Raw genomic sequence first — 16,514 nt, 5'->3', positions numbered from 1 at the left:
GAATAGCTGGGACCACAGGTGTGCACCACCATGCCTGTGTAATTTTTTAAAAAAAATGTTTATAGAGACAGGATCTTGCTGTTCTGACTGGTATCAAACTCCTAAGCTCAAGTGATTTTCCTGCCTCAGCTTCCAAAAGTGCTGGAATTACAGGTGTGAGCCACCGTGCCCGGCTTCCTCCATTTCTTTTCATGATTTCTTAGCTCTTTTTTTTGTTAGTGCTAATATTTCATTGTCTAGATGCACTACAGTTTGTTTACCCATTCACTTACTGAAAGGGCATCTTGGTTGCTTCCAAGATTTTACGATTATTAATAAAGCTGGTGTAAGCATCCATGTGCAGGTTTTTCTGTGGACATAAGTTTTCAGCTCCTTTGGATAAATAAATACTAAGGTGCACAATTGCTGGATCATATGGTGAGAGCATCGTTAGTTTTGTAAGGAACTGCCAAACTGTTTTAAGTGGCTGAACCATTTTGTACTCCCACTAGCAGTGAATGAGAGTTCCTTTTGCTCCACATTCTCACCAGCATTTGTAGTAGTAGTTGGGATTTTCATCATTCTTATAGATGTGTAGTGGTATCTCATTTTAATTTGCATTTCCCCGATGACAAATGATATGGAGCATATTTTCATGCGCTTATGTGTTATCCACATACCTTCTTCGGTGAAGTGTCTGTTTCAGGTCTTTGACCCATTTTTTATTTTATATATATGTATATATATATATATATATTTTTTTTTTTTTGAGACAAGATCTTGCTCTGTCACCCATGTTGGAGCACAGTGGCATGATCATAGCTCATTGTGGCCTCGACTTCCTGGGCTCAAGCAATCCTCTCGCATCAGCCTCCCAAGTAGCTGGGACTACAGGTGTGTACCACCACACCCAGATAATTTTTGTATGTATTTATTTTTGTAGAGATGGGGTCTTACTGTGTTGCTCAGGCTGGTCCTGAACTCTTGGGCTCAAGCGATCTTACCACCTGGGCCTGCTAAAGTCCTGAGATTATGAGCCACCATGCCAGGCCTTTGACCCTTTTTTTTTTTTTTTTTTTTTTGAGATGGAGTCTTACTCTGTCGCCCAGGCTGGAGTGCAGGGGTGCGATCTCGGCTCACTGCAAGCTCCGCCTCCTGGGTTCACACCATTCTCCTGCCTCAGCTGCCCAAGTAGCTGGGACTACAGGCACCCACCACCACACCCGGCTAATTTTTTGTATTTTTAGTAGAGACGGGCTTTCACCTTGTTAGCCAGGATGGTCTCGATCTCCTGACCTCGTGATTCACCCGCCTTGGCCTCCCAAAGTGTTGGGATTACAGGCGTGAGCCACCGCGCCCGGCCTTGACCCATTTTTTAATTGGGTTGTTTGTTTGTTAATGTCGTTGAGTTTTTTGGTTTGTTTGTTTGTTTTGAGATCCAGTCCCGCTCTGTTGCCCAGGCTGGAGTGCAGTAGCACAATATTGGCTCACTGCAACCTCCACCTTCTGGGTTCAAGCGATTTCCGGGTAATTTTTGTATTTTTAGCAGAGACAGGGTTTCACTGTGTTGGCCAGGCTGGTCTTGAACTCCTGACGTCAAGTGATCCACCTGCCTCGGCCTCCCAAAGTGCTAGGATTACAGACGTGAGCCACCGCGCCTGGCCCTAATATTGTTGAGTTTTAAGAGTTCTTTGGATATTCTATATAACTGTCTTTTATCAGATATGTCTTTTGCAAATATTTTCTTTCAGTCTGTGGCTTATCTTCTCATTCCCTTGACAGTATTTTTCACAGAGCAGAAACTTTTAGTTTTAATGAGTTCTGGCTTATCAGTTATTTTGGGGAGGGGATAAGGTCTTGCTTTGTCTCCCACGCTGGAGTCTAGTGGTGTGATCAGGGCTCACTGCAGCCTCAACCTCCCAGGCTCAAGCAGTCCTCCGACTTCAGCTTCCCAAGTAGCTGGCACTATAAGCACACGCCACCATACCCAGCTAATTTTTTTTTCCTTTTTTTTTTCAGATGGAATCTCACTCCATCACCCAGGCTGGAGTGCAGTGGCACAATCTCAGCTCATTGCAGCCTCCACCTCCTGGGTTCAAGGAATTCTCCTGCTTCCACCTCCCAAGTAGCTGGGATTACAGGTGCATGCTACTATGCCTGGCTAATTTTTTCTATTTTTAGTAGAGACGGGGTTTCACCATGTTAGCCAGGATGGTCTCGATCTCTTGACCTTGTGATCTGCCTGCCTCGGCCTCCCAAAGTGCTAGGATTACAGCCGTGAGCCACTGCGCTCGGCCAATTTTTGTTTTTAGTAGAGACAAAACCTTTTTTAGTAGAGTAGGTTTTACCATGTTGACCAGGCCGATCTCAAACTCCGGACTTCAAGTGATCACCCACCTCGGCCTCCCAAAATGCTGGGATTACAGGTGTGAGCCACTGCACCCGGCCACACCAGGCTAATGTTTTAAAAAATACTTTGTCAATACAGGGTCTCACTGTGTTGCCCAGGCTGGTCTTGAACTCCTGGGCTCAAGTTATCCTCCCACCTTGGTCTCCCAAAGTGTTGGGATTACAGGCGTGAGCGACCACGCCTGGCCATTCTTTCTTTCATAGATCATGCCTTTGGTGTTGTGTATAAAAAGTCATCCCCAAAGTCAAGGTCATCTAGATTTTCTCCTGTTATCTTTGAGGAGTTTTATGTTTTACATTTAGGATTGTGATTCATTTTTAGTTCATTTTCGTGAAAGATGTCTAGATTCATTTTCTTGCATGTAGATTTTAATTTATTTCAGCATCATTTTTGGAAAAGGTTTTTTTTTTCTTTAAGAGATAGGGTTGGCCGGGCGCGGTGGCTCACGCTTGTAATCCCAGCACTTTGGGAGGCCGAGGCAGGCGGATCACGAGGTCAGGAGATCGAGACCACGGTGAAACCCCGTCTCTACTAAAAATACAAAAAAAAAAAAAATTAGCCGGGCGTAGTGGCGGGCACCTGTAGTCCCAGAGAAAAAAGGTGAACCGGCGTGTGAGCCGAGCCCATGCACTCACCTGGCGACAGACGAGACTCTCTCAAAAAAAAAGCCAAGGCGGGTGGATCACGAGGTCAAGAGATTGAGACCATCCTGGCCAACATGGTGAAACTCCATCTCTACTAAAAATACAACAACAAAAAAAAATTAGCTGGGCATGGTGGCGCGTGCCTGTAATCCCAGCTACTTGGAAGGCTGAGGCAGGAGAATCACTTGAGCCCGGGAGTTGGAGGTTGCAGTAAGCCAAGATCGCGCCACAGCACTCCAGCCTAGGTGACAGAGTGACGCTTCGTCTCAAAAAAAAAAAAAAATTTAAAAAAAGAGAGAGATGGGGTCTCCCAGCCAGGCATGATGGCTCACGCCTGTAATCCCAACATTTTGGGAGGCCAAGGTGGGCGGATCACTTGAGATCAGGAGTTTGAGACCAGCCTGGCCAACATGGTGAAACCCCATCTCTACTAAAAATGCAAAATTAGCTAGGCATGGTGGCACATGCCTGTAATCTCAGCTACGTGGGAACCTGAGGCAGGGGAATCATTTGAACCTGGGAGGTGGAGGTTGCAGTCAGCTGACATTGCACCACTGCACTCCAGCCTGGGCAACAGAGTGAGACTCCTTCTCAAAAAAAAAAAAAAAGAGAGAGAGATGGGGTCTCCCAGCCTGAGAACATGGCCAACCCCCATCTCTATGAAAACAAACAAACAGAAATTAGCTGAGTGCGGTGGTGTGTGCCTGTAGTTCCAGCTACTCGGAGGCTGAGGTGGAAGGATCCCTTGTGCTCAGGAGGCAGAGAGTAAACGGAGATCGTGCCACTGCACTCCATCCTAGGTGACAGAGTGAGACCCAGTCTCAAGAAAAAAAAAATGAGAGAGAGAGAGATGGAGTCTCACTGTGTTTCCCAGGCTGAAATTCAATGGCTATTCACAAGTGGGATCATTGTGCACTACAGCCTCGAACTCCTGGGCTCAAGCGATCCTCCTGCCTTGCTTCTCATGTAGCTAGGACCACAGGCATACACCACTGAGCCTGGCAAAAGGCTGTCTTTTCTGCATTGCATTACTTTTGCTTCTTTGTCAAAGATCAGTGAAGGCTGGACACAGTGGCTCACGCCTGTAATTCCAACACTTTGAGAGGCTGAGATGGGAGGAACTCTTGAGCTCAGGAGTTTGAGACCGGTCTGGACAGTATAGTGAGACCCCACCTCTATTAAAAAAATGAATGGACTGTATTTGTATGGGTCTATTTCTTGGCTCTCTATTCTGTTCCGTTGATTTATTTGTCTATTATTTGCAAATACCACGCTGTCTTGATTACTGTAGCTTTTATAGTAAGTCTTGAAGTCAGGTGGTATCAATCTTCTGACATTGTTCTTCTCCTTCCATTGGCTATTCTGGGTCTTGTGCTTCTCCATATAAACTATAGAAACAGTTTGTCGATATTCACAAAATAATTTGCTGTGGTTTTGACTAGGATTGCATTGAATCTATAGATCAAGTTGGGAAGAACTGACATCTTGGCAATATTGAATCTTCTTGTCCTATCCATGAACATGGACTATGTCTTTATTTAGTTCTTTGATTTCTTTCATCATAGTTTTATGGGTTTCCTCATATAGATTTTGTATGTATTTTGTTATATTTATATCTAAGTATTTCATTTTTTGGTGCAAATGTATATGGATTATGTGTTTTAATTTCCAATTCTACTTGTTCATTGTTGTATGCTAACCTTATATCCTGCAACCTTGCTTATTAGCTCTAGGACCAAGACAGGTTATGATTCCATAATCAATTCCTCTCCATTGTTATATGTTCGTCTTTTTTTTTTTTGCTTGTTTTTTAAGAGACAGGGTCTCACTGTCTTGCCCAGGCTGGAATGCAGTGGCATGGCATGGTCATAGGCATGATTGCTGCTGCCTTGAACTCCTGGGCACAAGTGATCCTCCCTCCCAAGTAGCTAGGACTATAGGTGCAGACCACCATGCCTGGCTAATTTTTAAATTTTTTGCAGAGAAACGGGATCTTGTTATGTTGCCTGGGCTGGTCTCAAACTCCTGGCTTCAAGCTATCCTTCTGCCTTGGCTTCCTAGAGCACTGGGAGGGATTACAGGTGTGGGCCACTGCGCCTGGCCTCTCATCTTTTAGAACACTTTTCCTGGTTGGGCATGGTAGCTCACACCTGTAATCCCAACACTTTGGGAGGCTTAGGTGGGTGGATCACCTGAGGTGGGGAGTTCGAGACCAGCCTAGCCACCATGGTGAAACCCTGTCTCTACTAAAAATACAAAAATTAGCTGGGTGTGGTGATGCATGTCTGTAGTCCCAGCTACTGAGGAGGCTGAGGCAGGAGAATCACTTGAACCCGGGAGGCAGAGGTTGCAGTGAGCCACTACACTGCAGCCTAGGTGACAGAGCAAGACTCTGTCTCAAAAAGAAAAAAAAAAACTTTCCTGAGTTATATATTTCATAATCCATTTTAGCCAGGCATGGTGGTGTTTGCCTGTAGTCCCTGCTACCCAGGAGGCAGAGATAGGAGTATTGCTTGAGCCTGGGAGGCAGAGGTTGCAGTGAGCTAAAAGTCATGCATGCCACTGCAGCCTGGGTAACAGAGTGAGACCCTGTCTAAAGAAAAAAATAAATAAAACATAATCAATTGTAAACTAATTATTATCTCCATATTTAAGACACAGAATGCTTTATTTTAGTTTCCAACTATAGATATTTACTGAACACCTGTTATGTTCCAGTTTTTTTTTTTTTTTTTTGAGACGGAGTCTTGCTCTGTCGCCCAGGCTGGAGTGCAGTGGCGCAATTTCGGCTCACTGCAAGCTCCACCTCCCGGGTTCACGCCATTCTCCTGCCTCAGCCTCTCTGAGTAGCTGGGACTACAGGCGCCCGCCACCACGCCCGGCTAATTTTTTGTATTTTTAGTAGAGACGGGGTTTCACCGTGGTCTCGATCTCCTGACCTCGTGATCCGCCCGCCTCGGCCTCCCAAAGTGCTGGGATTACAAGCGTGAGCCACCGCGCCCGGCTGTTCCAGACATTGTTTTATCTTACTCTTTCATAAGGCTAAATTATCCCCCAACACCTTTGCTTTGGAGTAAATAATATCAATGATCTTGATATGTTGCCTTATAACATAAAAGGGACTAGAGTTACAGTGTGAGCTAATTTTGTAATTTTTAATGTCACTTAACCTCCCTGAACTTTGATAAAACGAAAGGATTGCCTTTCAGTTTTAAAATTGTATTTCCTTTCTTTGAATGAAAATCAGATAAATTTGGAATTCCTTAAAGAAACTTGTCTTATAGGCTGGGCGCGGGGCGCGGTGGCTCATGCCTGTAATCCCAGCACTTTGGAAGGCCGAGGCGGGTGGATCACGAGGTCAGGAGTTCAAGACCAGCCTGGCCAAGATGGTGAAACCCCATCTCTCTAAAGATAAAATTAGCCAGGCGTGGTGGCGGGTGCCTGTAATCCCAGCTACTCGGGAGGATGAAGCAGGAGAATCACTTGAACCCGGGAGACGGAGGTTGCAGTGGCCGAGATCGCGCCACTGCACTCCAGCCTGGGCAACAGAGTGAGACTCCATCTCAAAAAAGAAAAAAAAAAAGAATCTTGTCTTATAAAAATGATAAAAACAGGTAATAGACACAGTTTTAATAATTTGATGGATAAGTTAAGTGTCTGGACTGACGGGTTTGCTCTTTCTGTCTTAGGTGTAGCCCATCAGTGTTATCATGGTTTCATGAAGGCTGTCCAGGAAGGAAACATTCAGTGGGAGAGCCGTACCTATCCTTATCCTGGAACCCCAATCACTCAGCGCTTCTCGCACAGTAAGTATTTACTGTGAAAGCAGATTCCACCCTGCCTGTGGTCATATTTCCAGAAACTTCTTTGGAGGCATGTTTTTTTGTTTGTTTTTGAGATAAGGTCTCACTCTATCACCCAAGCTAGAGTACAGTGGCATAATCACAGCTCACTGCAGCCTCCACCTCCCCAGGCTCAGGTGATCCTCCCACCTCAGCCTCCTGTGTGTGAGGACTACAGGCGTGCCCCATCACACCTGGTTAACTTTTGTATTTTTTGTAGAGATGGGGTTTCACCATGTTGCCCAGGTTAGTCTTGAACTGAGCTCAAGCAATTGGCCTGCCTTGGCCTCCCAGAGTGCTGGGATTACATAATGTGAGCCACCACACCCAGCCAAGGCATGTATTTTATCTGACTTTTAATTATTTATTTATTTATTTTGAAATGGAGTCTCACTCTGTCACCCAGGCTGTGATGTGGTGGCTTGATCATGGGTCACTGCAGCCTCGACCTCCTGGGCTCAGGCAGTCCTTCTGCCTCAGCCTCCCGAGTAGCTGGGCCCACAGGTGCATGCCACCACACCTGGCTAATTTTTAAAAAATTATTTGTAGAGATGGGGTCTCACTGTATTGCCCAGGCTTGTCTTGAAAACTCCTGGGCTCAAGTGATCCTCCCACCTTGGCCTCCCAAAATGTTGGGATTACAAGTGTGAGCCACTGTGCCTGGCCATTATCTGACTTTTTAATGAAGGGAATGTAAAATGAGAGTTTGTATTAATTTTATAACCAGAATTAGGGAAAAGTGTCAGCCTAAATATATTGTAGGCAGTTTGTTAAGAATTTTATATTCTGCTTTTTCTTTTTTTTGAGAGAGTCTCTGTTGCCCAGGGTGGAGTGCAGTGGTGCAATCTTGGCTCACCACAACCTCCACCTCTTGGGTTCAAGTGATTCTCCTGCCTCAGCCTCCTGAGTAGCTGGGACTACTGGCGTGTGCCACCACACCTGGCTAATTTTTGTATTTTTAGTAGAGATGGGGTTTCGCCATGTTGGCCAGGCTGGTCTCGAACTCCTGACCTCAGGTGATCCACCCACCTCGGCCTCCCAAAGTGCTGAGATTACAGGTGTGAGCCACCGAGCCCAGCCCTCTGCTTTTTCGTTGGATTTTTCTCTACTCCAAAGTGGTCAAGGTGTTATGCTTAGCATTTTAAACAACTGACATTATCTAAGAGGAAAACAAAGGAAAGCTGTACATGAGGGTATTTCTAAGATCTTGCTTAGGGAGTAGTCAGATTTTAGTACTAGGTCATATAATGACTATTTTAACATATGTTCAGCAAACACAAAATTTAAATGGACTCCTACAAAAATTTTGAATGTGACAAGTATCGATTATAAAATACAAATTTGGGCTGAGTTCAATGGCTCACGCCTGTAATCCCAGCACTTTGGGAGGCTGAAGTGGGCAGATCACCTGAGGTCAGGAGTTCGAGACCAGCCTGGCCAACATGGTGAAACCCTGTCCACTAAAAATACAAAAAAAATTAACGAGCCGTGGTGGCACGTGCCTGTAATCCCAGCTATTTGGGAGGCTGAGAAAAGAACTGCTTGAACCTGGAAGATGGAGGCTGCAGTGAGCTGAGATTGCACCATTGCACTCCAGCCTGGGCAACAAGAGTGAAACTCCATCTCAGGAAAAAAAAAATACAAATTTGGCCGGGTGCCGTGGCTCACGCCTCTAATCTCAGCACTTTGGGAGGCCAAGGCGGGCAGATCACCTGAGGTCAGGAGTTCGAGAACAGCATGGCCAACATGGTACGACCCCATCTCTACTAAAAATATGAACAATTCCATCCTGGCTAACACGGTGAAACCCCATCTCTTAAAAAAAAAAAAAAAAACAAAAAATTACCCGGGCGTGGTGGCGGGCACCTGTAGTCCCAGCTACTCGGGAGGCTGAGGCAAGAGAATGGCGTGAACCCAGGGGGTGGAGCTGGCAGTGAGCCGAGATCATGCCACTGCACTCTAGCCTGGGCGACAGAGTGAGACTCCGTCTCAAAAATAAATAAATAAATAAATAAAAATAAACAATTAGCCAGGTGTGGTGGCAGGCACCTATAATCAGGAGGCTGAGGCAGGAGAATCACTTGAACCCGGGGGAGGCGGAGGTTGCAGTGAGTCAAGATTGTGCCACTGTACTCCAGCCTAGGCAACAAGAGCGAAACTCTGTCTCAAAAAAAAAAAAAAAAAAATTATCTTCTTGCCTATCTTCTCTCTTCATGTGAACCTGGACTAAAGACCATTAATAACCACCTCTAAAACTGGGGACAGTATCTCTTCCTCTGACATTCAGAAATCTGTAAGAAATCTGTAAAGTCATTGCTTACTGTCTTCACTGAAAAGCAGTATAAGCATGAAGTAGGCACGGGGCAGGGATGTGCAGCATCCTGCAGTGCATAGGACAGTCCTACAGATAAAAAATTATCCTGCCCCAAATGACAAGAGCTCCTGTTGGGAAATACTGCAAGTCTGAAACATGCAACTAGCCTTCCATTCTTCCACCAGCAAGCTTCAGCGTTAGTGTGCTGCATGTAGGAGTTTTCATTCTGCCTGCCTTTCAGGGACCTGGCTTGCCTTTTCAGCCTGACTCACTGCTGCATCCTTAGGTAGCCAGACTTCAGCCACATGAACCTCGTTGTTATGTCTTAAACTTCCCTGTTTGCCCTTCCCTTTTTTTCTTTTTTTAATTAGTTTTTGAAATTTTTAATGGTGTTTTGCCATGTTGTCCAAACTGATCTCGAACCCCTGAGCTCAAGCAGTCTGCCCACCAGATATGGTTTGGCTCTGTGTCCCCACCCAAATCTCATCTCCTCCAGTGGTAATCCCCATGTGTCAAGAGAGTGACCTGGTGGGAGGAGACTGGATCATGGGGGCGGTTTCCTCCATGCTGTCCTTGTGATAGTGAAAGAATTTTCATGAGATCTGACGGTTTAAAAGTGGCGGTTTCAGCTGGGCGCAGTGGCTTACACCTGTAATCCCAGCACTTTGGGAGGCTGAGGAGGGCGGATCACTTGAGGTCAGGAGTTCGAAACCAGCCTGGCCAACATGGTGAAACCCCGTCTCTACTAAAAATACAAAAATTAGCTGGGCCTGGTGGCGGGTGCCTATAGTCCCAGCTACTTGGGAGGCTGAGGCAGGAGAGTTGCTTGAACCCCTGTGGTGGAGGTTGCAGTCAGCTGAGATTGCACCACTGCACTACAGCCTGGGCAACAGAGCGAGACTCTGTTTCAAAAAAAAAAGGGGGGGGGGGGGGGGGGGGGGGCAGTTTCCCCTGTGCTCTTTCTCCTGCTGCCTTGTAAGAAGGTGCTTGATTCTCCTTTGCCTTCTACCATAAATGTAAGTTTCCTGAGGCCTCTCCAGCCGTGTGGAACTGTGAGTCAGTTAAACCTCTTTCCTTTATAAATTACCCAGTCTTGGATAGTTCTTTATAGCAGTGTGAAAATGGACTAATACACTACCTCAGTCTTGCTAAGTGCCTAGATTACAGGCATTGAGCTGCCACACCCGGCCTGCACTTCTTGATGGACTGAAAGTGTCCTGTTCTCTAAAAGTCATCTCAAAGATAAAATCAAAAGCCACATTTTTTACCAACTTCTCAGATTCCTCGCCATAGATATTAAGCTCTTTTCTTCCTCTCTGCTTCCCTAATATACTGTTCATACCTTTCTCCATTATTTATTACCATCTGTCTTTTGCCATTATTATCTGTGTGAGAGAGGCTGCATGCTAAAAAGGAAAGACCTTTGGATGTGGGAAGCAAGTTTCTTGGCTTGTCTGACTCACAGTTTCTTTGTCTGAAAAATGGATATGACAAATTCTGTTTGTGCCATAGATTGGTGAGAAATGCATTTAAGAAAACACTTGTAAAAATATGTTTTAAGGTCGAGGCAGGAGAATGACTTGAGCCCAGGTGTTTGAGACCAATTTGGGCAACATCTTTATTTAAAATTAAAATATATGTATATATTTTAAGCTGTAAAAAAGTAGGATGATGATGATGTCTCCCCCACAAGATTGTTGTCTACTTAAAGATAGACAGGCTCCATGTCTTAGACATTCTTGTACCATTTACCGTTTCTTTTTTCTTTTTTCTTTTTTTTTTTTTGAGATGGGGTCTCACTCTGTCACCCAAGCACCCAGGCTGGAGTGCAGTGGCGCAGTCTCGGCTCACTGCAACCTCTGCCTCCCAGATTTAAGCTATTCTCTTGCCTCAGCCTCCCAAGTAGCTGGGATTACAGGTGCCTGCCACCACGTGCAGCTAATTTTTGTAGTTTTAGTAGAGACGGGGTTTCGCCCTATTGCCCAGGCTGGTCTGAAACTCCTGGGCTCAAGCAATCTGCCTGTCTCAGCCTCCCAAAGTGCTGGGATTGCAGGTGTGAGCCACCGCACCCAGCCTCCTTGTACTATTTCACAACACCTTGTTCATAGTTGATATCTAATAAATTTGGTATCAATACATTTTGATACCTAATAATTTTTGTGGACTTAAGTGCAACAAAGGTATGCACAGTACAGTGTCTTTCCTATGGAAAAGTCTGGGACAAAAACAGGTGAAGTAAAAAGGCCAATTCTAGGGCCAGGTGTGGTGGCTCACCCCTGTAATCCCAACACTTGGGGAGGCCAAGGCACGTGGATCACTTCAGGCCAGGAGTTGGAGACCAGCCTGGCCAACATCATGAAACCCTATCTCCACTAAACATACAAAAATTAGCTGGGCGTGGTGGGCGCATGCCTGTAATCCCAGCTACTCAGGAGGCTGAGGCAGGAGAATCGCTTGAACCTGGGAGGTAGAGGTTGCAGTGAGCCGAGATTACGCCACTGCACTCCAGCCTGGGCAACAGAACAAGACTCTGTCTCAAAAAAAAAAAAAAAAAAATTAAAGGCCAATTCTAGCTTTTTGGTGAATGTGTGCATAGCTAATCATGCAAGCTTTAATTACTGTAGAATGTCCTTTTCAGATTGATGTAGGGGTCTCACCTGAGTCCCCTACATCATGCTTTGAAAAATGTTTCAGTGTTGTAGGCATCACATATAGTCAGGTAGTTCCATACACAATGCTCATCATGCTCCCGCAGGAGCCAGCAGGCCCAGACTAGATAACCGCCCTTGCTTCTTCATAGTTAATGTAATTAGAGACCTTATCAAATATGTTCTGGCTTGTAGGTGTGAGACACATGACAGCATAGTCTCTTTAAGCATGGGATAAATGCCTCAGGATCTTTCCCTGGAGACAGGTGAAGAAACAAAAGAGGATTTGACATCTGAAAATGCAAAAGCATATCATTCAGTTAGTGAGCATTTATTGCATGCTCCATACACCGTGGAAAAGATGAAACTACTGGAAGATCTTGCACTTGAGATGATTATAGAATAGTGGAGAAGTATTCAGAACTGTGAAGAACTGTTTGCTTGCTCTATGTGTAATTAAATTGTGACTATTTGACTTGTATTTTAATAGGGATGATTAGTATGTGTTGTAAACTAAGCCCATTTCAGAAAACTTGAAGAGATTTACCAGTTGGAATAGACATTCTTAGTATTATTTCTTAGCCCAGTATTTATACTGTACTGTGAGCTGTAACTGTATAGCACATTCCAGTGGTCTAGATGTTCTGAAAGGAAAATTTTCTATTTGGGTGGAGAACTTTTGAAAAGGGAAATTACTACTGGAGCACTGGGAGTTGCTCAAATTCTTTTTCCTAAAGGGTTCATTTGAACTTGTTGGGTCTTCCTCCCTGCCCCCCCCCCCCCCCCCCCCAGATCAATCTGTAGGTGTCTTAAATAAAAAATAGGCAATAAGTAAAGTTCAGTAGGCTAGGGTGCTTAAAATAGTTGAGCGTGGCCGGGCGTGGTGGCTCACGCCTGTAATCCCAGCACTTTGGGAGGCCATGGCGGGTGGATCACGAGGTCAAGAGATTGAGACCATCCTGGCCAACATGGTGAAAGTCTGTCTCTACCAAAAATACAAATATTAGCTGGGCATGGTAGCATGCGCCTGTAGTCTCAGCTACTTGGGAGGCTGAGGCAGGAAAATCGCTTGAACCCAGGAGGCGGAGGTTGCAGTGAGCTGAGATTGTGCCCACTGCACTCCAGCCTGGGCGACAGAACGAGATTCCATCTCAAAAACAAAAATAATAATAATAATTAAGCGTATTATTGATAGTTATTTTCTCATTCCATTATAGCTGAGTTCTAAATATAGCTGCCTAAATTGACTCCCTTCCTCTCCCAACTTTGTTGATAATTGACTGCCGGTCACTGAAAATACAGTAGTGTGTGAAACTTGCCATTTTAGTGCCATTAGCTTTGCATACTTTGGACTGTGCCTTCCTCTTCCAGAAACCTTTGTTTGCTCAAGAGAAGCAGGAAAATGCCAATTGCCCTGTTTTAGTATGGGATTAAAATACATATGGTAAGGACCTCAGGGCCCGGCTGTTGGCTGGGTTTTCAGTCCAAATAGAGAAGAAAAATGTGGGCTGGGTGCGGTGGCTCCTGCCAGTAATCCCAGCACTTTGGGAAGCCGAGGCGGGTGGATCACGAGGTCAGGAGATCGAGACCAGCCTGACCAACCCCGTCTCTACTAAAAATATTAAAAATTAGCCAGGCATGGTGGCACACGCCTGTAATCCCAGCTACTTGGTAGGCTGAGGAGGAGAATCGCTTGAACCTAGGAGGCAGAGGTTGCAGTGAGCCAAGATTGTGCCATTTCACTCCAGCCTGGGTGACAGAGCAAGACTCTGTCTTGAGGAAAAAAAAATAAAAAAGGAAAAATGTTTGCAACTTTTTAAAAAAATACAGACACTGTGTTCTTTTGCTACACTAAGGAAGCAGCTGCCAAGAAGTTATCTGTGAGGAACTGGGAGACGTAACAAAACCTTGACTCTTTTAGTTATGAAATCATGGATTTGTTTTATTAAGCAATGTTATAATGGACACTAGTTAAGGTTTCAGAAGTCATAGGACATTGGCCGGGCGCGGTGGCTCACGCCTGTCATCTCAGCACTTTGGGAGGCCGAGGCAAGCAGATCACCTGAGGTCAGGAGTTCGAGACTAGCCTGGCCAACATAGTGGAACCCCGTATCTACTAAAAATACAAAAACTAGCTAGGAGTGGTGGCGGGCGCCTGTAATCCCAGCTACTTGGGAGGTTGAGGCAGGAGAATCACTTGAACCTAGGAGGCGGAGATTGCAGTGAGCCGAGATCGTGCCACTGCACTCCAGCCTGGGTGACAGAGTAAGACTCCATCTCAGAAAATAAATAAATAAAGAACTCATAGGACATTGCTAATTTCTTTTTCTGGAGTTCTGGAATATCAAGAGGAGAAGAATGTTCTTTTACTGACCCAACCTGGTACCAGTTGGCTCATTTCAAAATTGCCCCATTTTTTAGGATTACTAGGTCAAGATATATCTAAGAGGACCAGGCTATCTGGAGTTGAGCTCCTTTAGTGGAGATTAAAATGTGGCTCCAGTAATTGTCATTTTGTTTGGCTAATGTCTTCTAACTTGATCCTTTGTTATTTGTAGTTCTTTGGTTTTTTGTTTTTGTTTTTTGAGACAGAGTCTTGCTCTGTCGCCCAGGCTGGAGTGCAGTGGCGCAATCTCAGCTCACTGCAACCTCCACCTCCCGGGTTCGAGTGATTCTACTGCCTCAGCCTCCCCAGTAGCTGGGAATTACAGGTGCATGCCACCATGCCAGACCAATTTTTGTATTTTTAGTAGAGAGGGGTTTCACCATGTTGGCCAGGCTGGACTCGAACTCCTGACCTCAGGTGATCCAGCCGCCTCAGCCTCCCAAAGTGCTGGGATTACAGGCATGAGCCACTGTGCCCAGCCTGTTATTTGTAGTTCTTAACAGATCTGATATGTGAGCCATGGATTCATTGGACTTGACTTTTTTTTTGAGATGGAGTCTCACTCTGTTGCCCAGGCTGGAGCACAGTGGCGGGGTCTCGGCTCACTGCAAGCTCCGCCTCCCGGGTTCAGACCATTCTCCTGCCTCAGCCTCCCAAGTAGCTGGGACTACAGGCGCCTGCCACCACGCACGGCTAATTTTTTTTTTTTTTTTTGTACGTTTAGTAGAGATAGGGTTTCTGCTGTGTTAGCCAGGATGGTCTCGATCTGCTGACCTTGTGATCCGCCCGCCTCCGCCTCCCAAAGTGCTGAGATTACTGGCGTGAGCCACCATGCCCAGCCTGGACTTGACTTCTTAGTAGAGTTCTGGGGATACAGTAAATATTTTGCAGGTGTGAGCCTATTGATGGCTAGATGGTATTTTATTTCTTCACATCTGTTTTCTCTAATTTCTTTGGTAATTTTAAAAGCCTGCAGCTCCATTATTCCACAGTGTCAGAGGTCAGATAATTTGGATTTAACCCTTCCACTAACTGAGATTATGGGGTTTAAGGCACTAAACATACTGCTTTCATTACCTCTTGCTCAGTTTTCTGACTTGGCCTTCTTACTGTAGAGAGTCCCAGGGGTCTAACAGGAGGGCTAAATTAAGGAAAAAAAAAAAGAAGGTAGGGGGCTGGGCGCATTGGCTTTCACCTGTAATCCCGGCACTTTGGGAGGCTGAGGCGGGTGGATCACCTGAGGTCAGGAGTTTGAGACCAGTTTGGCCAACATGGTGAAACCCTATCTCCACTAAAATACAAAAATTAACTGGGTGTGGTGGTGTGTGCTTGTAATCCCAGTTACTCCTACTCGGGAGACTAAGGGAGGAGAATCGCTTGAAGCAGGCAGGTGGAGGTTGCAGTGAGCCAAATTGTGGCACTGGACTCCAGCCTAGGCCACATAGCAAGACTCTGTCTCAAAAAAAAAAAAAAAAAAAAAAAGGCAGGGGGTGCGGGGTGGGGGGGAGTTTATTCCCAGAGCTAGTATAGTGTATGTCACAGAGGTGATTATAGTAGTGGCATTGGATGAGTCAACAGTAGTAGCATTTCCCTTTTTCTGAACTCGGGTAACTAGTGCCAGAGTTCAGAAGAGACCTTAAAAATATTGGTGTGCTAAACCGAATTAGACCTACAAATATGCTAGATGATCATTAAAGCCATGCACAGGGCAATGAATCTGTGAATTTCTTGTTTGTGTGTGTGTTTTTTTTTTGAGATGGAGTCTTGCTCTGTCGTTCAGGCTGGAGTGCAGTGGCGCAATCTCGGCCCACTGCAACCTCCGCCTCCCGGGTTCAAGCGATTCTCCTGTCTCAGCCTCCTGAGTAGCTGGGATTACAGGCATGCGCCACCACGCCTGGCTAATTTTTGTAATTTTAGTAAAGACGGGGTTTCGCCATGTTGGCTAGGGTGGTCTCGAACTCCTGACCTCGTGATCCGCCTGCCTCAGCCTCCCAAAGTGTTGGGATTACAGCCATGAGCCACTGCACCTGGCCTGAATCTGTGAATTTCTTTTTCCTTTCCCCTTCCTTTTATATGACACTGAACCGTTAGTTTCACATGAACATTGAGAGGTCTTTTTTATTAATTTAATTTAATTTAATTTAATTTTTACCTCCTGTGTGCATGAAATGGATGGCAAGGAAAGCTTTGCTTGGGCCTCTTCCTGAAATCCAAGATGGCAAATGCAAGGCTGTAAGGAATGTGATTGTCATTTCCAGAGGATAGAGACTGCAAGGGGCAGAACTTAGCAC

General features: G+C 45.4%; 1 protein-coding gene across 4 annotated transcripts in view; it reads left to right on the top strand.

Moving 5' to 3' along the window:
* Window positions 1-16,514, top strand: part of FBXO42 (F-box protein 42) — a 127,479-nt gene that overhangs the window by 53,683 nt on the left and 57,282 nt on the right. For all 4 annotated transcript variants that reach the window (XM_032759042.2, XM_032759043.2, XM_032759044.2 and 1 more), the window contains exon 3: window positions 6,723-6,839. In XM_032759042.2, coding sequence (XP_032614933.1) covers window positions 6,723-6,839 — 117 coding nt within the window. The remainder of the gene's footprint in view (window positions 1-6,722; window positions 6,840-16,514) is intronic.

The sequence above is a fragment of the Hylobates moloch genome, unplaced genomic scaffold (assembly GCF_009828535.3).
Source record: "Hylobates moloch isolate HMO894 unplaced genomic scaffold, HMol_V3 SCAFFOLD_9, whole genome shotgun sequence".
NCBI classification, from domain to species: domain Eukaryota; kingdom Metazoa; phylum Chordata; class Mammalia; order Primates; family Hylobatidae; genus Hylobates; species Hylobates moloch.
The sequence above is the reverse complement of the archived record's forward strand: the minus strand, read 5'-3'. Positions and strand labels throughout refer to the sequence as shown.